The 24,364-nt window shown below is 47.6% G+C and overlaps 1 protein-coding gene across 2 annotated transcripts in view; it reads left to right on the forward strand.

The window, feature by feature from the left end:
• The window catches only part of USP49 (ubiquitin specific peptidase 49), a 758,970-nt gene that overhangs the window by 625,783 nt on the left and 108,823 nt on the right, over window positions 1-24,364 (forward strand). For both annotated transcript variants that reach the window (XM_078644724.1, XM_078644726.1), the window contains one exon: window positions 14,440-15,216. In XM_078644724.1, coding sequence (XP_078500850.1) covers window positions 14,440-15,216 — 777 coding nt within the window. The remainder of the gene's footprint in view (window positions 1-14,439; window positions 15,217-24,364) is intronic.

Raw genomic sequence — 24,364 nt, forward strand, 5'->3', positions numbered from 1 at the left:
ACAAAAAAAATTAACCTATTAGTCCAAGCCTTTCAGGTCCCTTATGACTATGAGGATAGATTCTAGTGTAGGATAACACCGTATATATTCAAGTTTCAAGTTTTTTTATTCATGCTCAGCTAATAAAAGCCATTGCAAATTTATAATAAAAACCGTGAAGGAGAGAGATCCACTCTTGTTTGGTGCTCGGACGGTTATAAAACATTCAGATGGATGATGAATGCAAATTTCAAATGCATCTCGCAAAATAGAAATTGATAAATAAACAAGGTGATAAACACTGCCATGGCATAATTATAAAAACATTGAAATGACAAATTCATTGTTACTAAAAGTAGTTCACACAGACTTCAGTCAGTATGTTACCCCAAACATTTTAGTCACTATGATGTATTGAGCTGTGGGTAATTGTGTGCATTTGGAACTCAGTCAGCCATTTCTTCCATTATGGCGAAGGTTAAAGTGCTAGAGCGTTGACCCATGAGGTCATTCTGTACTGAAACAATTTTACCCTGATCTTTCTTAGGGTTTTAACATGGAGCCCTTAGGTCACATTTAGAGCCTTCAGATGATGGACACACGTCGTTAATACTTGTAAGGCAGTGCTTCATGCATTTATACGTTATAATGCAGGGGGAACAAAAAAATTGAATTTTAGATTCCAGAAATGACCCGGTAGGGCGACGGCTCTTAGCATTTTGTCAGCTTTGCTCAGAAATTTGGCCAGGCCGTAGATGGCATGAGGATGAGGGTTGTTATGCAAAAAATCTATGGCTCTCTGAATTGTACGGGTACCTTGTTTGATCCATACTTGATGGAGGAATTTCCGGCGATCGTCAAGTAAGGCTGGGCAGATACAGAGAAGGCGAGCTAAATTTTCTCATAATTGACCGCATAGCCAACACTCATTTGATGCTGGACGCAGGAACCAATGCGGTAAAAGGTCCAGGGATGAGCAAATTCCCATCCTGATGTGGCAATAATTGATTTTAAAATGCCCCGTGAAAGTGTCTGTAAGATATTTTTGCATTTTGTTTTTGTTATAACTTCTCTGTATTAGACAGGCATGCTTTCTAACCATCAAGGTCCGGCGGTCTTGCGGAAACCAAGCTTCTTCAATTGCTCTATTTAACGCCTTCTCAAAATTTTGGTGTGAAAGATTATGGATCCAAAGTCTGTGTCCGTTTTCAGTTTTAGTGCTTCGTGCAAAGATGGACCAAGGGTTTTGACAGACTGTTTCTGATGTCTCTTGCCAGATTAGATTTTTCAAGATTCCTTACTTGGCAGAACACATGGCATGTAAATATTTAAGAATACAGGCCTTCTGTGCCAGAACTTGATCGTGTAACATGAATTCTAGTCGAATCTGAGTGGCTGCAGGGTAATTCAGGAGTTTAAACAATGTCCTAAAAACTTGACTCTGGCATTTATTCAGAAAGGGGCCCAGCTTACCAGGAAAGGCTTCCGAGCCGTAACCCAATGTGGGAATTAGTTTGGTTTTTACTATCTTCAGCAATGGTTCTAGAGTGGGAGTTTTCATGTGATTAAAAATCGTTTGGAAAGCAAATTGTAGTGCTGTGACCTTTTGGTTTAAGTGAGTTCTCCTGGGTTAAATGCCCTCCCTTGTCATCGAGCCAACATCCAAGGTACTTGTAGCTGAATACAACTCTACATACTACACCGCGCATACCTCACTCCGGACAAGATAAATAGGTATTTCTCGGTAACGGATACGGCCTGCAACCGCTGCTCCCAGGTAGGAGCAGATCTCCTACACATGCTCTGGCTCTGTCCTGCCCTCCAACAATATTGGGACGGGGTGACCATGCTACTGACACATTGCACTGACGAACGAGTGCCGAGAACTTGGGAGGCCTACATATTGGGACTATACAAACGTACGCGGTTGAATAAAGTCCAGGCCCGATACTGGGATCTCGGGCTCATCACGGCCAAGCGACTGCTCACTAAGCGGTGGAAGGACGACACACCTCCGCACATCCGACATTGGAGCCTATCGCTGGTAAACTGGGCACGGGCAGAGAGCGCTGCCCTACGACGAGAGGAAACAGCGGGCCTCAGGAAATTTCCGATTGCACAACACTGGGACACTATCCTCCAATCCTTCCAACAGAAATGTGTAGAACAGGGGATCACGTGATGAGGTGTAGGCTACCACCACTTCCCCCACACTGTGATTGGCGACACGAAACGTGATCGCACCTGGCGAATTCCCCCTTTTCCATTTCCCCCCTCTCCAGTCCTGCCGCGCTATCGCAATGTAGCCTATGCTGCACTGCTCGCTGCCTCCATGACTCCGAGTCTTGGCTACTGTATGCTACGTACCCGGCTGTCTCGCAGTGACGGGTGTATTGCCTCATCCGCCCCCACGCACTATACCATAGCCAGGGGTCCTACCACCGACTACCTTATGACCAACACTATCCTGCTACAACTGACATGCCTTCACGCTGGAAACCCTCCCTTACGTGCTTGACACGCGGACGGGCCCCCTGCTGCGCCTCCCGAGCTGCCCCGCCCGCTGTATAGCAACTGACACACTGACACCACACCACTCCCCCTAACACATGGCTACTTCCGTCCCACTCCCCTCCTCCCTTTCATTTGTATTTCCCAAGTTACTGTTCTGAATGTTCTTGACCTACTGGTCCCGCCTTCCTCTGGACCAAACCCTTTAACATTGCTTTGCATACACGCTACATCATGGGGCCTTTGAGGGCAACTGCCAGGGTCGAGGTGATCCTACCCGAACACAACTACGGACACCAGTCACCCCCATCAGGTCGGATACGCTGTATAATCACCCGATAACCAACACGCCCAAGAAGCTATGCAGCCTCACCCCCCCCCCCCTTGATGCCATCCCGCGCCCTCCTAGAGAGTGAGCTAGTCTGTCATTCTTCCATGTGACTTACAAGTGTTACAGCGGGCCTCGGCTCACAAAATGACATCGATGAGCGCTAACATAGCTTTGTGTTTATGAGTTTGCATATTAACAAAAGGTAAAAAAAAAAACACTCACTATTTTCTTTTTCGTTTTATTGCATTGCCGAATGTTTACATGATTGTGAAATTCTTATTCAATCTCCCATACGCCGCCGGACCCCAGGGTTGTCGGCCTTGTGGCTGTGTTCATTTAATACATGAGATTGAGTTTCAATCGTACGCGGCTGGCCCGAACAGGTTGTAAGACGAAAGCTGTGTACTGTGCACTTCAAACAATAAAGGTCTTAAAACATAAAAAAAAAATCCAAGGTACTTGTAGCTGGGGGCTCTGGATAGTCTGTGCTTGTTAAGGTTTTCCTTTTCCGTCCAAATATTACGACATTGGTCTTCACTGTCAAGCTGTTTGTATTGCTATGTGCAAATAAGACATCAAGCAGACTTTGCAGTCCCCTAGCTGTTTGGCTCAAAAGAACAATGTCATCAGCGTAAAGAAGGTAGGTAATGTGTCGATGACCCAGCTTTGGTGGGTCGCTGACGATTGCAGCAAGAGCAGGGACCAAATCTCTCAAAAATAGGTTGAAGAGGGCAGGTGCCAGAATGCATGCTTATTTGACTACTTGTTCTATCCTGATCTTATTAGAAACTGTTGAGTTATTGTCTAATTTGACTGTAGCCCATGTTTCAGAATAGAGCAGTTGAATGCCCCAGAGTAATTGTCCGGAATGCCCTAGTGTTTCAACATTTGCCAGAGAAGTTAGCATTGGACGTAATCAAATGCCTTGCTGGAGTCTACAAAACAGCTGTAGATTAGTTGTTTTTTTCGTATCTGTTTTAATACTAGCATCCTAATTTCCACTAGATTGTCCATGGTGCCCAGCATGGGCCTAAAACCGGTTTGATTTAGTGAGAGCAGGTGAATTGAGCTTGCCCATGCTTCTAGGTCCTCCAGTAGTAAAGAAGCAAAGTATTTAGCCTCAACATCTAAAAGGGCATTGAGGCGGTAACTTTCTGGGTTTAACAATGAGCCTTTTTAGGTCTCGCTGGCGTTGCAGCGCGAAGCGCTGCCGCCAACGAGACTTATAGCTGCCGTGTTTGCCTCCAAGGGAGACAGACCAGAGACAGACCTGTGCACGAGCCGATTCTAGTATGGGCAAGAGCTCAGGTCTGTGAACGCGCTTCTAGCTTTGCAGGGCCGTCATGGGCAAGAGCCGCAGGGAACGCTAACGTGCACGCTCACGGCGTCACGCTCATGCCCTCCCGTGTCTCTTAGGCTGTTCTCCGCTCCAGGTCGACTTGTTTGAGGATGACGCCGCGCCTGAACTGCATCCGCCTGTCCCATGGTCTCCGAGCATGTGGATTTGGGGGTGCACCCACATATTCAGTATATGATGCCCCAGCTCGCCACGGTAGAGGAGGCCACAGACGCAGTCTCGCCGGCGCAGGGTAAGTGATCTCAGCCGTCGGGTCTCCATCAGGGGCTGCTTCTCTGAGCTGGAGAGGGGGGGGGGGGGGAGTGGGGCTTGGGACATCCATGGCAGAGTCGCGTGCACCAGAGGGCGGCCTAGAAACAGTTAACAATGGGCGCAGGCTGGAGCCCGTCAATAGAGGCCTGTTGTTTTCAGACCATATGTGCAGTATTGACATTGGAGGGCACAGGCTGCTGGGGATGGATGGGGCTGTGGATTATACTCTGGGCTAGTGCGTAAATATAGGGAGATGAACGCCGTGGAGGTTTGAATGTGTCCAGTCCCTTGCACGGGGGTTTCCATCGGGGTTGCGTAGGTCTGTGTATCGGGACCTATTTTGACTAGTCTGTGCTGGGGACGTTTCTTGTTTTATATTGTTCATTCTTTTATTTCGATGTTTCTCTCAACATTTTGGTCTTCCGAAATTTAATTTCCGATGTTATCACTTCCGTGACCGTGAATGACCAACGCACAAATGCCAAATAACAGTTTAACTCACTGAATTATCTTTGCCAGTGTCCGAGCTTTCAGACAACTTGCTGCAGTGATGTAAATCGTTTGCAACAAATTGCTGATGAATAGCAGTGTCTTGTCTCTGTTTTTGGAGCTGTAGCCATATGCTCTCTTCAAGAAAACATAGACATTTTAATGTTACAGCTGCAGACTTGCAAACCAGGCCTGCGTCTTGTGGGGACAGGTGCTTCACTGGGGGACAGGAGTTATACATTAAAACTCTTTCCTAATTCAGCTAGCTTCCACAGTGTCTGTAGATTTGCCACAGTGGGTATAATAAAGGGTGTTTGTCACAGTGGTCCTTATGTACATTGTCCACCTGGGTCAGGACTGCTGCAAAACACAGTGGTAGGGGAATGATAACTATGTAATAACAAGCATTGAAAATGCAATAGGTCTCGCCTTTGATTAAGTTAAAGCCATTTGCTTTGCTAATGGTATTGTATAGCAGAGCAAATGGCTTTAACTTAATAAAAGGCGAGACCTATTGCATTTTCAATGCTTGTTTATAGCTGATATTGCAAGAATGAACCTTGCAAAGTGGACGTGAATGCATTTATAATGAGGCAGGTTCTAAAAAGGTGTTTCAACGGTTGTGACCAGAATTTAATGTCCTGTTTATAGACCGAAACAGGGATCCCATTTGCATGTCTGCTCTACTTTTTTAAATTAAAAAAGCAATCCTGTTAGCTGTGATGGTTAATGCTAAAAGTTGTGTTTGTTCATTACGTCCTCTTTGGTTCTAGAAATTTGGACAGTTGTAGAGTGAAATTTGACAGTTTAGGTGATTAGGATTAATTTGATGCAGAGTGCCAATGTACTGAGACTAGCAGTCCGCAATAACGTTGAACCTTCCCCTGTTACTTATTGTACCCGGTATGCTGTGATCTTGGCTCCTACATTATCATGGACGGGTAGTAACAATACCCTGCTTTCTTTTAGTCCTTCAGTAGTGTAAACCCCCAAAAATCCCAGTCTTCCTAACAGGATCACCTCGTTATTGAGGTTAATCAAAGCAACAGAACAGGTGGCATGATGTCTTCTGCCAGTATCCTACAGCAAACCACAGCATTTATAACCGTTATTTTCAAAGGCATGACATGTTTTGAACCTCTGCCCAATCTGCTTGCCTCCGATAGTCTCTTAGAATCTGAATACAGACTTCAACTGTAAGACCTGCCTCTTTGTAGGGCTCCCTACATGATTTCATTTCTTTCTGATGACACAGTTTTACGAAGTCTTTATTTGTATGTTTTCAAGTTGCATTCCCCCTATAGTGACCCATGATGTAGTGGATCTGATCCACTACATCATGGGTCACTATACTGGATCTAATATATTGTGCGACACCACATTGGGAATAAAGAACTTTAAATAACAACTACTTAAACAAAAAAGTAGAGTTACAGCAATTAAATTAAAAGGGGGTGGGGCTAATACAGATTTTCCTGGTATACAGTCTAATGTCCTAGAATGTAGTGGATGGGATATAATAGTGGGTCTCTATAGTGATGTACAACCTTTGTTGATCTACTTGTATCAATGTGTATATTCCAGAAGTACTGTACACACAGGCTTTCTTTACCTCTCACATTAACCCATCCCCCCAATCTATCATCTTAGTACCTTTTTAAATAGTTAATGTTTAGGTTCGAGGCATGTGGGCTGCTAAATTCATATCTATTGCATAGATCGCCGCCTAGTGTTGGGTCCGGATGATTGCACATTGTTGTCCTGGAAGAGTCTTCGAAGTATCACGAGATAGGTGGCTCCTCCCCTGGACTACAGTGCGCATGGGCATCGACTCCATCCCCAGATTGTTTTTTTCCGCCATTGGGTTCGGATGTGATTTCGACGTCTCCTGTCGGAATCGGTAAAAACAGTTCTCTGAAGGCCAAAAGGCTTTCTAACCTCGTCGGTATTGTTGGCGTTCGGTTCTCGTGTATACTCCGACTCTTCGAGTCGGTTTTCGGGAGAGTCGCGTGACTCTTCGGTCATCGAGGCCCTTCGACGCAGCAAGACCCCGACGAGACTACAATGGAACTAAGTCCGTTCAAAAAGTGTCCCGTGTGCGGTTCGAAGTACCCACACATCGACGTGCATCCTGTATGCAACAAGTGCCTGTCGCCGGACAACAACGAGGCCAACTGTATGGCCTGTTTGCAGTTCAGGTCGAAGAAGACGCTCAAGATTCGGCGCGTGGCGTGCCTCGAGGCCCAGCGATCGGCACCTGTGGACATCTTCAACGACCCCGAGGCAGACGAGCAAGAGCTTCAGCTTCAGATCTCGCCTCCATCGGCGGAGGTCGAGGCCGACTACGGAGAAGCCGTTGAGGGCCTGGACCTAGAGGAATACGTCGAGGAGGTACGGGACGACGAGGAAGTTTATGGGGCCGCGGAAGATAGCTCGGAGGAAGAGCTATGCCCCGTCCGTACAATAACTAAGGCTCAGGTCACGGGATCGCCACTCGGCCTTACCCACGACCCTCACCCTAAGTCCTCGGCCCCGCCTTCTGGCCCGGCTACAGACATTTCAGCGGAGCCTCCGTTACAGAAAACGAAACCGAAACCATCGGCTTCGACATCATCTAAGATGGCCGACACACCATCGAAACCAAAGACAGCGGAGACACCTTCGAAGCCGTCGTCTTCGGAGGCTTCGAAGCCGAAAAAGGCTGTCGAACACGATACGGCACCCAAGGGGGCCAAGGAGGCCACCTCGAAGAAGGTCGTGGTGGTGTCGAAGTCGAAGAAGACTGTCGAGACACCTTCACCCAAGACTACCGCGGCCCCAGGCACACGGACAGTCGAAGTGGCGTCGGCGAAGGCCACCGAGCCAAAGTCTGGAACCACGACGCAAAGGGAAAAATCTGCCGATCCGAAGCCGGCGGCGTCGACGCCTAAGGCCAAGACGGACCGGAGCCTTGCTGTCGAGGGTGCGTCCGCGCCCACACAGAAGTCGTCACCGCTCGGATCATCACCTGGTGGTGGATCGAGGCCCACGGTCGGATCGACGAAGCCGTCCGCTTCTTTTACTAAGCAGGTCGCGGACTCCCGGAAGAGGCTACGTGACAAGGCGTCGGAGCCGAAAACGCCCTCGGTACCGAAGGCGACTGTTCCACCGAAGAAGACTTCGACGCCGATCCTCTATACTCTGCCGCCGAAGGTGGCGCCGAAGGTTTTCACACCTCGTACGGTGCCCGATGACTCGGAGGGGCTGCGGCAGACTCAGCGTAGTGGAAGCTCTGCTCGACCACTTTCGCAGGACGATGAATCGGAGCATTTTATCGACGCCGACACGGGCAAATTAATGCTCTACAAGAGGAAAATTACATCCCAGCCGGTGGCATCCTATGTAATCCCTCTAAAAAAGAAAAGGCCTGCACCAGATACTCCAGACCTTGTGGAACCCATTCCTCAACAGCCTGGGAGGAGTCCAACACCTTCACCCACTTACTCAGATGGGGATGGAAATGACCAGAATGAAGAGTATAACTTTCCTGCCAATAATGACCCTGATGAGCAGCAGGACTCCTGGGTAGACACTGGTGACCAGGGTGACCAACAGGTGGTTAGTGACCCACAGCTTTATGGGATAAAGACTTCTCCTACTGAAGACTCGGCGGCATTTAATGCCTTAATTGAACGGGCAGCTGCAAATCACAAGGTGGAGATGCATGCCGACCCTGTGGAAGTTGACTTTTTGTTTGATACATTCTCTGCATCGGAAAAGACTGTTAAAACACTGCCAATGCTTAAAGGGGTTCTCAAACATGCCACTGACATTTTCAAAGAACCCACCAGGGCAAGGGTGGTCAACCCACGTATAGAAAAGAAATACAGACCGGCACCTGGGGACCCTGCTTATATACGGGGCCAGTTGCCTCTAGACTCTTTGGTCGTCTCCAATGCACGCAAGAGGGCGAATTCACAGACAACGGGTGAAGCTCCTCCCCCGGACAAAGAGTCAAAAGTGCTGGAGGCAGGGGGCAAAAGGGTGGCAGCGCAGGCAGCAAACATATGGCGCATATCCAATACACAAGCCCTGTTGGCTAGATATGATAGGGCGCATTATGACACCGTGGAACAGCTTTTGCAGCACCTTCCAGACCAGTTCAAAGAAGGAGCTGAAATGTTGATCCAGGAGGGCAAGCTTATTTCTAATGCTGCGATTAAATGTGCGCTTGATGTTGCAGATACAGCGGCAAGGGCGGTGAACACTAGTGTTATGTTAAGGCGTCAGGCATGGCTCCGCATCTCAGGCTTCAAGCCCGAGATCCAAACAACTATCCTCAACCAACCCGTCAATCCAGACAGACTGTTTGGCCCGGAGGTTGACACCACCCTTGAAAAGATTAAAAAAGACACTGAGACGGCTAAGTCCATGGGTGCTCTTCAGTCTCAGCAATACAGGGGCAACACTTTTCGTCGCTCAAGTACAAGAGGTGTTCCCAGAGGACACTTGGCACAGCAGACAAGTTTCAATAGAGGAGGCGCCCAGGCCTCTTACCCCAAACAAAATAGAGGTGGTTACAGAGGAAACAGCGCCAAGGGCAGAGGCAGAGGCAACAATAGTTCCCGTTCCTCTGCTGCCACCAAACAGTGACTCCCTGTCACTGCCCCCGACCATCCAGCACCTGTCGGGGGGAGACTCCAACAGTTCCTGCCAGTCTGGAGAAACATCACCACAGACAGGTGGGTAAGAGATCTTATCCAGTTCGGGTATTGTTTGGAGTTAACGTCCACTCCACCCAACATACCCCCAAGACACGTCCTATGTCAGCAGAGCACTTGCACTTATTGCAGCAGGAGGTTCTCGTAATGCTGCAAAAAGGAGCAATAGAGCTCGTGCCGGTGGAGGAAGAAGGCACAGGGGTTTATTCCCTGTACTTCTTAATACCAAAAAAGGACGGCTCACTCAGACCCATTCTGGACCTGCGCCCCCTCAACCTATACATACTCTCAGAACATTTTCACATGTTGACACTACAACAGGTTCTTCCACTATTAAACCAGGGAGACTTCCTCGCAACCTTGGACCTCAAGGATGCTTATTTTCACATTCCACTCCACCCATCCCACAGAAAGTACCTCAGGTTTACCATACAGAACAGGCATTACCAGTTCAAGGTCCTACCCTTCGGAGTGACCACTGCACCCAGAGTGTTCACGAAGTGTCTGGCGACCGTGGCGGCGCACCTCAGGAGACAGAACATACATGTCTACCCTTACCTGGACGACTGGCTCGTTCAAGCCAAGTCGGCTCAACAGTGCGCCGCGGACATGTCCCACACTATTCACCTCCTTCACAGTCTGGGGTTCTCGTTAAACTATCCGAAGTCGCACCTCCAGCCAGCCCACGTGCGGCAGTATCTAGGCGCGACCATAAATACTCTGGCTGCTAAAGCACAGCCAAACCCAGCGAGAATCGACAACATCCAGTCGCTAATCCAGAGGTTCAGACCCCAACACTCACTCCCAGCGAGAGTGTTTATGCAGTTGATAGGCATGATGGCCTCCTGCATCTTCATAGTCCCGCACGCGAGACTGCATATGCGTCCGCTCCAGGAATGTCTAGCGCATCAGTGGACGCAGGCTCATGGACAGTTGAAAGACCTAGTGTTGGTGACCGGTCGGGCATACAACTCTCTGCATTGGTGGAATCCACACATCCTTTGCAAGGGCCGACCGTTCCAAGAGCCTGTACCACAGATCATCCTCACGACGGACGCATCTCTCCAGGGGCGGGGGGCTCATGTGCTCCACTACACGGTGCAGGGACTATGGACGACACAGCTAAGGAAGATGCACATCAACTGTCTGGAGTTGATGGCGATCTTTATGGCGTTAAAGTCCTTCAAAGTACATTTGTGCAACAAGGTCGTGTTGATCCGGACGGACAACATGACGGCCATGTACTACATCCAGAAGCAGGGGGGTACGCACTCTCCACAGCTGTCTCATCTGGCTCAGAGCATGTGGAAGTGGGCCATTCAGAGGAACATCTTCCTCATGGCAGAACACCTTCCGGGCAAGGACAACCAGATGGCGGATCTGCTCAGCAGGTACAGCCATCAGATGCACGAGTGGGAAATACATCCATCGGTACTCCGCCCGTACTTCCAGCAGTGGGGTCATCCAGAGATAGACCTGTTTGCCACAAGGGAAAACGCAAAATGCCAAAGCTTTGCCGCCAGGTTCCCTCACCCACAGTCGCAAGGCAATGCGATATGGATGAACTGGTCAGGCAAATTTGCGTACGCTTTTCCCCCAGCACCTCTCATTCCGCTGGTGGCAAGAAAGCTAAAGCAACACTCGATGACGCTCATCCTGGTTGCTCCAACGTGGGCACGCCAACCATGGTACACCACGTTGCTAGAACTTTCCGTGGTACCGCATCAAAGGCTGCACCTCTCACCCAGGCTCTTGACGCAGAACCATGGCGACATTCAGCATCCAGACCCGCAACAGCTCAATCTGGCGATCTGGCTCCTGAAGTCCTAGAGTTTGGCTACCTTAATCTGCCTCCTGAATGCATGGACATCATCAGAGGCAAGAAAGCCCACTACCAGAGCTTGCTATGCAGCGAAATGGAAGCGTTTTGTCATCTACTGTACAGAGCATAACATAAATCCGCTAGATGCATCCATTCCAAACATCATTTGCTACTTGTTACATCTTTACAAATGCAATCTAGCGTACGCTTCCATTCGGATACACTTGTCAGCCATAGCAGCTTATCTTCAGAACAGGCAGCACCTCTCTGTTTTCAGGGTGCCTGCCATTAAAGCCTTTCTAGAAGGGCTGAAGCGGGTCCTTCCTCCCAGAACCCCGCCCGCTCCGGTATGGAATCTCAATGTGGTCCTCACTAGGTTGATGGGTCCACCCTTTGAGCCTCTACATTCATGTGAGATTCAATTCTTGACATGGAAAGTGGCTTTCCTCATTGCCATCACGTCTCTCAGACGTGTTAGTGAGCTACAGGCGCTCACAATACAAGAGCCATTTATTCAGGTTCATTCCAATAGGGTGGTGCTCCGCACTAACCCCAAGTTCCTTCCAAAGGTGGTGTCACAATTTCACGTCAATCAGACAATTGAACTGCCCGCATTCTTTCCAAACCCAGAGACGGTAGCGGAAAGAATGCTCCATACCTTGGACGTTAAGAGGGCGTTGATGTACTATATTGACAGAACACAACCATTTAGAAAGACACAACAACTATTCGTTGCCTTTTCAGCTCCGCACAAGGGCAACCCCATTTCCAAAGCGGGAATAGCCAGGTGGATCGTTAAATGTATTCAGATTTGCTATCAGAAAGCTAAACGCACTTTAACGATCCCACCCAGAGCACACTCCACACGCAAGTTAGGAGCCTCCATGGCATTCCTGGGAAACATTCCTTTGGAAGACATTTGCAGAGCAGCCACATGGGCCACACCACACACGTTTACCAAACATTACTGCGTAGACGTACATTCCAAACAGCAGGCAGCTGTAGGACGAGCTGTTCTCAAGACTCTCTTTCAGACATCTGCAGCTGGCACGGGCGGCCGCCGTTAATGGAGGGACTGCTATATATTCTATGCAATAGATATGAATTTGCTGTATATGGTGGAGCATCTGCGCTCCGTGCTTGATGCGGGTCAAACGGCGGCGCTGGTGCTATTAGATCTGAGCGCCGCCTTTGACACCGTATCACACCCCATCCTTCTGCGTCGTTTAGAGGAGGCTGGTGTCACCGGCATCGCTCTCCAATGGTTCCGGTCTTTTTTAGCCAATCGGACCTTTAGCGTGACCGTCCCACCGTACCAGTCCAAATACCATCTGTTGGATCTGGGGGTCCCCCAAGGCTCCTCGCTGAGTCCTACGTTGTTTAATCTATACGTAAGGCCGCTAGCTGAGGTTGTGCGGCAGTGGGGTATGACAATGGTGTCATACGCCGATGATACCCAGCTAGCGGTCACGATCAGCGGGGATGCCGATGTGGATGCACCCAGATTCCAACAAGGACTGCGGGCGGTCGCTGACTGGATGACGTCCAACTGTCTCCAGCTGAACTCCAGTAAGACCGAGGTCATGATTTTTGGCAAACAACCGGAACTTTGGGGAGGGAGATGGTGGCCAGGGGATTTGGGTCTTACACCTACCCCTGTGTCTGAGCTTAAAAACCTCGGGGTATGGTTGGATCCTTCCCTTACGTTTGCCTGCCACACCACACGTACGGCAGCCTGTTGTTTTGGCATTCTACGGGGGCTCCGTCCTGTGCTTAAGTTTTTTGATGCCGCCACCAGGCAACTCGTGATCCAAGCCACTGTCATCTCTAGGCTGGACTATGCGAGCTCCCTATTGGTAGGCCTGAACCAGGCAGAAATTGGTCGCCTGCAGCGGATCCAGAATGCCGCTGCGAGAGCGGTGGTGGGATTACCTAGATCATGCCCCACTTCCAGTACCCTGCGCTCGCTGCACTGGCTCCCGGTGGCTCAGCGGATTCAGTTCAAGGTCCTCTGTGTTGCCTATAAAATACTTAAGGGGTCTCCGGCCATGATTCTTTCCAAACTTTTGGTTCATTATATTCCAGCGCGAGCTTTAAGATCTGCTGATCTAGAACTGGCTGTTGTTCCTCGCTTTAAGCGTAGTAGAGCCGGCGGACGTTCCTTCCAAGTCCGTGCGGCGGTGCTTTGGAACTCCCTTCCCCCGGCGATTCACGCCCTTAGGGACTTGTTTTCCTTTCGCCGTGCGGTGAAAACCTTCTTGTTCCCTTAGTTTTAATTTTCTGTATGTTGTCACGTTGTGTTGTGCTGCTACCTTGTCGCGGCGCCAGGACGCTCCTTCGCTGGAGCATCTGTGCGCCTAATAAAAGTGCATAACAACATAACATAACAATTTAGCAGCCCACATGCCTCGAACTGAATTTGCTACTTACCAGTATGCATCTGTTCTTGGCATGTAGGGCTGCTAACATTCATATCGCCCATCCTCCTCCCCGGCGCCTGTAGCAGCTGCAGATTGCTTCTTGCATTCAATCATTAGCATGGACATCTTTCACACTGTCATACTCCATCTTTGCCGCAATGGCTAAAAACAATCTGGGGATGGAGTCGATGCCCATGCGCACTGTAGTCCAGGGGAGGAGCCACCTATCTCGTGATACTTCGAAGACTCTTCCAGGACAACAATGTGCAATCATCCGGACCCAACACTAGGCGGCGATCTATGCAATAGATATGAATGTTAGCAGCCCTACATGCCAAGAACAGATGCATATTGGTAAGTAGCATATTCATTATCATTTTTACCACTGATATGCATTTTATGCAAACTTTCTCAAGTGCTATGCTCTGGTATCCCTGATGTTAACTCAACATAAAAACATAGCCAGTCAATCATTTAAAACAAAATGTTTTCATTCTGAGCACATTTGCATTGTGTTGTACCAAAATATTTGTGTCTCTGGTGCAGTTTTGACATTTTAATATTGTGTTTGTGTGCAGGATGCGAAAGCATCTGTGGAGTCGAATGTCGGAGAAAATAAAGCACTACCTGGGAAGATGGAAAGCGCCATGAAAGACGGCACAAAAGAGCAATATGCTGATGAGAAAGACAGCACCTCAAAAAATACTGGAATTCACTTATCCCAAGAAACACCAGCTAGTCCCATCAGCCTGGAGGGAGACTTGCTTCTTGAGAAGGTTGATCAAACCCCCAGTATGAAAAGGAAGGTGGTGTCTATTGAAAAGCTGGATAGCACCTCCAGCAAAGGCGAGAAAAGACTGATCCTTGAGAACTCAAACTGTACCCCTAGTGAGGAGGGGATAAGATCTCCCTTTGATGAGTTGGACAGCCTAATCAGCATGGGGAGAAAGGGAGCCGCAGTGGAAAAACCAGATAGTGCCACAAGCACATGGACTGGCAGCCTCAAGGAAAAGAACATTAACCACGGGAAGCCTGAAAGGATTGTCAGTGTTGGTGAAAGGGGAACAATGCTGGGGAAGTCGGACAGGACTGCAAGCAATAGAGAATCCATGGGAAGATCTGATCGGGCTGCCAGTAGTAGGGAAAAAAATACATCTCTTGGAAAGCAGGACTGGACATCTAGCAATAGAGAAAGAACATCCTTGGAGAAGCTAGACAGAGCCTCAATTGCACACTCTGACAGATCCCATCACACCGCAGACACATCTGCAAGAAAGAATGCAGGTTCGGATAGCACCACGTCACGAACTAGCACTCCTGTAAGAGACGAGGCAGACACTTCCCTTCAGACCAAGGTAGGATGCTCTTCTTTTTTGCATAACTGGTTTGCTAGGACACTTTAGTGAACCCTGCAATTCTTGAAATCTGTAATCCCAAATATATTTGTCTTTCTCCATCACAGCTTCCAAAGAGATCTGTGCGAGATCTTTGTAAGGAGGTGCACGCAGATAAACAAATCTATCACCAATAATTAAGTACAGACAGAGAGTGACCGGTGTGGTAAATTGCTGCAACTGGGAAGTTGTAAAAACCTTTGTGGGTGCCTGTAGAGCTCCATTGCAGGCTTGATACCAAACCGAATTAGATCTGAATATGCAGTTACTGAGTTATCGCTCCCCCTATAAATTCTTTTTGTGTGATTTATTTTGGGGCTTTCTGTTGATATCATTAGTTTCTGGTCAGTCAACCCACCTTTTTAGGTCTCGCCTGTCGATGCGCATGCGCATCGAGCTTGCGAGCCTATTGCGGCTTAAACAACCTTTAACTAAGAAGCAAGGAATCGTGGCGATTCCTTGCAGTGCCCGTGACTTTTAAGCTCAATGCGCATGTGCATTGAGCTTAAAAGAGCGTGCACATCAGTTCCCTCAGCCGCAATCGCCGTCTGTTCGCTCAGCCGCATTCCTCCGACACCTTTTGAAGTGAAGCTTAGCTTCACTTCAAAGGCCCGGCTTCTTCACACCCACATGCCGCTCTCCCCGCTCCGCCCCCTCCCCTGCCCGCCGTGTGCATTTCTCCTCCACCCCCTCCCCACAGCAATGCCCTCCGTCTTGTTTTTTTTACCCGCGACTCTACTTTAGCTTAAAAACATGTTCCGATAGGAAGTGCATCACATTGGTAATTTACAAAGATTTGCTCTGTTTTCCTGTGGATAAACCATGCACTAGTCGAACACACGATTTGATCAATGTATTGCTGTTTAGAGTACATTCCTTTTGCAGGTCTTTTTGTCATCATCGTGAAAACCGTGACAAATGTCAAGTCTGCATACATGCGCGAAGGCAGGCCTTTTTTATAAGCGCTCGTCTCAGTGCTTGGTTGCCGGGCTGTCTGACATTGCCAGCCTCCCAATTACAGCCATTTCGACAGGCTGTAATCAATAACATTTGAAATGACCGTGTGAGTCGCCTGTCTTTTTTTTCCACATGCTGGAAGCTGCTGCGACAGCGCTCAGAAATGGCTTTAATTCACAGCCAATATTGTCTTTTTTTCCACACAGTGTCTCCGCAAACAACCACAGCGATAGCCCGCATGAAATGGGAAAATGGTTGGAAGGGGTTAACAATTCAGTAAATACAGCTGATAAGTTCCCGATGCTTCTACACAGCGCGCACACCACCTTTCCCTGAAGCCTTTTCTCAAATTCACCCGTTTATCAAGCCACAGTAAAAGCATGGTGTGGATCTTTGCGAAACTCCCTTTACAGATTCCGCCGTGTCGCATTTCTCCTCCCCCCTCCCCTTATCTGCCTTTCCCTCCGTCTTGTTTTTTTTTTTTACCCGCTCCGCCCCCTCCCCTGCCCGCCGTGTCGCCTAATCTAACTAAATCCTTGGCCGATCACAGCAGTGTATGCTAAACCGTGCACTAAATTAATAAATCTTGCATTAGTATTCTGATAACAGTAAGAATGTTCAAATGTGTTTTTCATGATTGGGCGATGAATTTAGACTAAAATGATACATGTAGGGCGTTAGAGGAATGAGTTAAATTCATTTGCGGTCCATTCTTCAAGCAACTTCCATTGCTAAAAACAGTTCAAACCTCGAAGTTGGTTCAAAACCAGATTCATTCTTTATGAACGAAGTGCCTCCTCCTTGCTTTGTGGCAAATAGTCTTGCTCAAGTGAATCGATGTGTGACCAAATGTAGAAAAAAAAATGCCCTAAAACGAATCGAGCTTCGAATCTACTTTAGCTAAATAACATGTTCCGATAGGAAGTGCATCACATTGGTAATTTACAAAGATTTGCTCTGTTTTCCTGTGGATAAACCATGCACTAGTCGAACACACGATTTGATCAATGTATTGCTGTTTAGAGTACACCCTCAACCCCTCACCCTCACTCACCCTCACTCACCCTCACTCACCCTCACTCACCCTCACTCACCCTCACTCACCCTCACCCTCACTCACCCTCACCCTCACTCACCCTCACCCTCACTCACCCTCACCCACACTCACCCTCACCCTCACTCACCCTCAACGCCTCACCCTCACTCACCCTCAACCCCTCACCCTCACTCACCCTCAACCCCTCACCCACCCTCAACCCTTCACCCTCAACCCCTCACTCACCCTCTCACTCACCCTCACTCACCCTCAACCCCTCACCCTCACCCTCACTCACCCTCAACCCCTCACCCACCCTCACCCTCAACCCCTCACACTCACTCACCCTCACCCTCACTCACCCTCAACCCCTCACCCTCACCCACCCTCACCCACCTGTGGTATATAAATAAATAATACCGGATCTAGGTTTGACTGGACATAGCAATAACAGATAGCTCAATAAATAAGAGTCAAGATTCGAGGTAGTAGGAGTTTGCAGGTTTAATACAGCATAAAGGACAGGAACAGGACAACCTGCACGGGAACAGGATGGCAGCGCTGCCGGGGGCAGGATCAAGGAAAAGGATAACTTTTAATAACAATGCACAAGCATATATACTAAAATAGTTGCATTACAATACATATGATAGGCGGAGCAGTGGGTGTGGTCAATAGCAGTCGCGAAAGATAAGGGTGAAAGTGGGTGTAACAGGAGGCGTATACATGGACATGTGATGTAAACGTAACAGAATATGTCATAAATGGGGCGGAAACATGGAGGGGGCTACCTAAGGAGCCGGGACCTCTAACCTAATGGTGCGCGCAAACTGACAATGACGTGTTACTAGGAGAAGCTGGGGGCTATGAACTCTGTGCTAGGAGCAGAGACTGAAGTCTGGAGAGTCAGGGCGACATGTACCTAACACTATCTAGTATCTGATGTTTAGAGAACATGTTGATAGAATCCAAAAGCTATCGGGGTAAAGGCTAACAGACTCTAAGACTGGTGCATGCATTATTCTACATGTAGTGCGTGTTGAGGAATATTAAATGACCATTAATACAGTATTTCTCTTACATGGAGACGTAAAGGCTAGACGATGACGGAAACTATTGATGCGATTCAGTAGCTTAGGAATGCAGAGAAGGAGGGTTGGACTGATAACTAGAATCATAACATACTTTTGGCAGACTAACAGGCAGAGCCAGGCCGAGCCGGGCACTGTGAGGCAGGAAGTAAGTGAAGGGTCGTGGATACAGGTGGGGGCTGTATCGCTCCTCAGCGAGGGCTCAGGAGACAGGAGCTGAATCTGGTGTCCGGGCCCTTTTGAGGCCTAGAAACGGGGACTTTACAATGAAATAACGTGCACACTGGGAAACGTGGCAACGTAACTTTACATAGGCCTAATACTCGTAGCTTTCACGAGAACTGGAAACTGGCATACTAGAGATGGACACAACTGTAATTGCGTCTTTAATCAAACATGGGGAATACATATGCATATTAATCATGCACACATAACATAAGATGGGGGACACGTAGGGACACAGAACATGGCAAAATTTACTTTTCCACATTCCCTCCTTGTCACTACGTTTCCATCAGGAAACATCAATATTCATGATACCATCTATCATTTCATACAGTATCATTTGCTCGTCTCGAATTTTCTTGGAACGGGATTTAGGACGGGACTTGGGACTAGGAATACAAGAGGTAGCACAAATGCCACAAATCGCAGGGCCACATTGTATACAGAGGCAGCAACTGAATATGATCGCTACTGCAATACCTAGAAAAGACAATACTTTCCATCCCCAGGCGGAAATTATATTCCAGAACCAACCGGATCATGTCCAGGTGCCTGGATCTTGGTGTAACATATGGGCAATTTTATGGAGTCTGGTTATAGCTGAATAAACAGACGGCGCGTTATTAGGAATGAAAATGCAGCAACTAGATCCGATGACTCTACATGCCCCGCCCCTATCGGCCAGTATGACGTCAAGGACGAGACGATTCTGGAGCACGACAATTCTCATAAAGGATTGCTCCTCGGTTAAATTACCTAGAGCAGAAGTAGTCTCAATCACTACTGCTTCGAGTGTTCTGGTTAATCTACGTATCAGTTTACTATTCACAACAGTACCTAAATAAGGAAGACACCTTTATTGATATCTATATATTGTTCTAGAGCAGTTTCAGTATAATCGACAATCGGGAGGTTTCTCTTGTGTCTAGTATGTACTAGGTGGGAATTCCTATGATAGTCAGGTGGGGCTAGGAAAACTGGTGGCAGTAGGAAGGCAATGTAACAGGTTCCCTCCCAATCGAGGGGCAGACGAACATATGCAGTCTGACCACAAACAAAATAAGAATGACGTGAAGTTTTGAAAATAGATTTCCCACTGTCACTATACTTGACAATAGTAGTACAATCACTATGTCCTACATGTACGGAACCATTCTTTCGGACACATAATTCACCTTTGACTGGTAATACTGACATAGCAGGTAAGTCTGGAGTAGTATCAGACTGAACATTCAGGACCATGAATTTCGAAGAATAATTACCCAAGTTGTAAACTTCATTTTCTAGATCTAACCCTGTTCTGTGGGGAAGACCTTGCTTGTCTGGGAAACATGTACTGTTAAGAAAAGACATATCTGTTGAGGATGACGTTAACGTGGACCATGCTCCACACGAACCATTATGTGAAAATGGATAAGGAAAGAGTGGCAGAACTCCCTTCGGTGTCTGGAAAGGGGGGAGTCGACCACACACCCAACAATTAGTGGCATTGCTGGTCTGGTGTGAATAATGTAACATGCGGATAAAGGAATTATTACGCATAGCAAGACGATATGAGAGTTCATGAGGAGGTAGATCACTAAACGTGTGCTCTACTGTAGCAATAGAAGACTTATTTACATGAGAAACTGGAAAACACAAATAAAATGCATAACCTGTGCAGGTAATCATGAGGCTGAAAAACAATATGAAACTTAGAAAAACGATACATCGGATTGAGTTTTGACTAACTCTCTCACTATGGGGGTCTATTTTATACATGTCAGAAACCGGTCTAACCGTTTCACCTAGGGGAGGACTTAGACAATCAAACTGGCTGACTTATTTTACTAGACCTTAATTTTAGCTTATACTCCTGTTGCGGAGTTTTCTCTAACAGGGAGGGTTTAGTAGCATTGTCTTTTGCGGGACAGTCCTTAAGAATAGTACTTTGGCAGTCTTTCAAATCCTGGGAAATGTTCTTTGAAACAGTCTTTAGTCCGTAAAACTTTTTCACATGTGACAGGTGGACCCAGCCCTTCCTGCCTTCCAGCTTGACGGCAGTACGGGTGGCCAGGAGGACCTGTTTGGGCTCCTTCCAGCGGGGCTCCAGCGGACTTGAACGATCAAAGTTCCTCACAAGAACCAGATTTCCGGGAACGATTTCATGCGGTGCCACCTCGGTATTGTCTGGAAATGCGGCGGCAACCTGTGAACGACAAGAGTGTAGGGCAGACATCAAGGAAGCTAGGTAATCTGTCAGCATATTACTTGAAACATCTGTAATACTTCGGGGTCTAGGTGTACCCCACATATTAGGGGGGCGGCCGAATACGACCTCATACGGGGACAGACCTGATCTGGAATGTGCGACCATGCGCATATAAAACAAAGCGACTGGCAGAGCTACTAACCAGTCCACACCTTTCTCTTTACATATTTTAGCAATGCGGATTTTCAGGGTCTGGTTATGTCTCTCTACGAGACCGGCTGCTTCAGGATGGCGTACACAATGGAACTTCCACTGGTACCCTAACAAAAGGGAAACATGTTTCATGAGCTCAGATGAGAATGGCTGGCCGTTGTCAGAATATACGACTCTAGGGAGTCCATAACGGGGGAAGAACTCACGAACCAGCTGCTTGGCAGTGGTCGCGGCTGTGTAATCTGGGACTGGATATGCTTCTGTCCACCTGGACAAAGCGCATACAACTACAAGGACATACTTGAAACCTCGACATCGCTCCATCTGAATATAATCCATCTGGAGGACTTCAAAAGGGTGGTCAGGGGGCTGGAATCCACCTTGTTCCACCGGGACACTTTTACCTGGATTAAACTGGCAACATATCATACAGGTACGGACTTTCTGCTTGGCTGCAGCTCGTAAATGCTTGTTGAACCAAATGTTCTGGATACTGTCTAACATAGCTTTTTCTCCTAAATGCGCTGGACTATGTGCGGTATTGATAATGACTTGAACCATAGAGTCGGGGAGAAACCATGTGGCTCTACCCTTCGTTACCCATCCCTGATCTGTCTGGACCCCTCCTTGTTCGGACCATTTCTTGATTTCATCGGAAGTAGCATGTAACTGGATATCTATGACATCTTGAGTGGGGTCCTTAACTGTCATACAAGTAGTCGGAGCTGGAGTATGTGTCTGTGTCGGATTAACTGAAATGTCTGGAGTCTGTGCTGTAAGCTTGGCTGTGCGATCTGCTAGATCATTACCTTGAGAAATAATGTCAGTAACTTTCGTATGTGCTTTGCACTTCATGATAGCAATAGATGTCGGTAAATGTATGGCATCTAACAGAGCTTGAATAAGGAGACCATGCTGAATCTTGGTCCCATGAGAAGTCATGAAACCTCTCTCCTGCCAGAGCACTCCGAAGTCGTGTACAACTCCGAATGCGTAGCGTGAATCTGTATAAACATTAACTTTCAGGTTCTTGGCGTGTATGCAGGCTTGAGTCAGAGCAACTAGCTCTGCTGCTTGAGCAGACAGGGTGTCAATACGGTGTGTTTCTATAACTTCAGTGTCAGTAGTCACTGCATACGCGGCTACTAGTTCTCCTGTACTTGTTCTCATACATGAACCATCCACATAAAGTGTCAGGTCGGGATCTGGTAATGGAATATCTGTCAGATCTTGTCTTGGCTTAGTCATAGTGTTAACTACTTCCACACAGTCGTGTGTGGCAGGATTCGAATTAACTGACGGTAACAGTGTAGCAGGATTTAGAACGTTGCAGCGTCTGATTTCTATGTGTGGCTGGAACAGTGTCAGTTCATAACCTGTTAAACGTGCAATTGTCAAGTGTTGAGTCTGGGTTCGGTTTAAAAGAACTTCCACGGAGTGTGGAACTTGTACTGTCAAGGAATGTCCTAATACTATGGAATCACTTTGTCTGATAGCTAGAGCTGTGGCTGCAACTGACTTGAGGCACGCAGGCAGAGCCTGGGCTACAGGATCTAATGTGCTCGAAAAATAAGCACAGGGCTTGTATTGTCCTGCTTGATCTTGTGTGAGAACAGATAATGCTGTACCTTCACGTTCAGTGACGAAAAGTGTAAAAGGCTTACTGTAGTTCGGTGTAGCTAGAACTGGAGCTTGGCATAAAGCTTTCTTTAACTCATTGAAACTAAGTGTATGTTCAGATGTCCAAGGGAGGACAGTCGATACGGCTGCCTCCTGTGTCGTTAACTGTATCAGTGGTTTAGCTAGAAATGCATACTGAGGAATCCATTGTCTGCAATAAGAAGTAAGGCCGATAAAAGCACGTACCTCCTTCTGTGTCTTGGGCTGAGGAAGACTCGCTATTAACTGGATACGGTCTGGTGTCAACTGCCTACCCCACTTGGACAGTAAGTGGCCTAAATAGATCACTTGCTGGACACAGAATTGAAGCTTTGAAGGGGACACCTTGTGCCCCATCTCGGCAAGGAAATACAGGACTGTAAGTGATGCTCGCTCGCAAGCACGTTCAGAACGGGCTGTGATCAGTAGATCATCGACATACTGGAGCAGGGCAGTGTCAGTTGGCATGTGAATGTTGTCTAGTTGTCTCTTAAGTGCTTGACTGTAAATACTAGGACTTTCTGTGAAACCTTGAGGAGCTCGTGTGAACATATAGCTCCTTCCATTTAAACAAAACCCGAAAAGAAACTGGCTGTCTGGATGAATGGGGACACTGAAAAACGCGTTCTTGAGGTCTATGACTGTGAAAAATGAGGCTTCGGAATCAATGGCTGTCAATAGGGAAGAGATATCTGGGACAACTGGGTACTGGGGAATAATACATTTATTGAGTTCTCGAAGGTCAATCACTAATCGATATACTGGGGATGCATTTGGATCAGTACGTTTCATGACTGGAATGATCGGAGAATTACATACATTGGAGTCAGTTTCTACAACTACTCCTTGAGCGATGAGCTCGTCAATAATTTTGGATAAGGCTGTTACAGCCTCAGGTGGCAATCTGTACTGTCTGATTCGTGGTAACACTACACCTGGCTTGAGAGTCACACGATGGGGTGTGATTTGCATATAACCTACATCAGTTGGACCTTGCGCCCATAGATGCTGCGGAACATTAGACAATCTTGGATCAAAATCTCGTAATACATAGTGACCCTTGAAGTCACGTAGAAACAGGCGTATTCCCTCTGGGGAGCAGCAAATAACTGCACCTAATTCTTTCAGTGTCTTAATGCCTAACAGATTTTCTGGACATGACTTCGTAAGTAACAGATCAGTAGTGCGGGACAATGGACCTACTTCTAGAGTAACTGGCTTAGATATCTCGTTTACAATAGGCTTTCCTGAAAATCCAAGGGAAACATTTCTAGAGCCTGAGAGCGGAGCCCCTGGAACTTCGGCGTGACTGATGGTGGTCCTACTTGCCCCTGTATCAATCAGAAACTTTCTGTCTTTCCCTAGTACTTGACTATGAACATAGGGACCTTCTTGATCTACAGGTATCTCGATGAGAGGCAAGCCTACCTCCCTCTCTAGGCTGTTTCATGAATATGGCTGATACTCTGGGTACTCGGACTGTGCATACTGGTACATCTGCTGTGTAACATGCTGTGTTGCAGCAATAGGCTGCGGTGCTGGAACTGTCTGTTGTGCATTCTGTGGCTGAGAAGTCTGTGAAACTTGTTCTTGTCTAGGCGGACGTGGTCTTTCTTTAGTTTTACCAGTGGCTATATTATGTTTCAGAACTGCACACTCGTTTATAAAATGACCTGGCTGTTTACAGTAATTACAGGTCCCTTTAACGGGAGCTGCAGGATGACTGGCTTGAGTCGA

The sequence above is a fragment of the Lissotriton helveticus genome, chromosome 5_1, assembly GCF_964261635.1.
Source record: "Lissotriton helveticus chromosome 5_1, aLisHel1.1, whole genome shotgun sequence".
Lineage (NCBI taxonomy): Eukaryota > Metazoa > Chordata > Amphibia > Caudata > Salamandridae > Lissotriton > Lissotriton helveticus.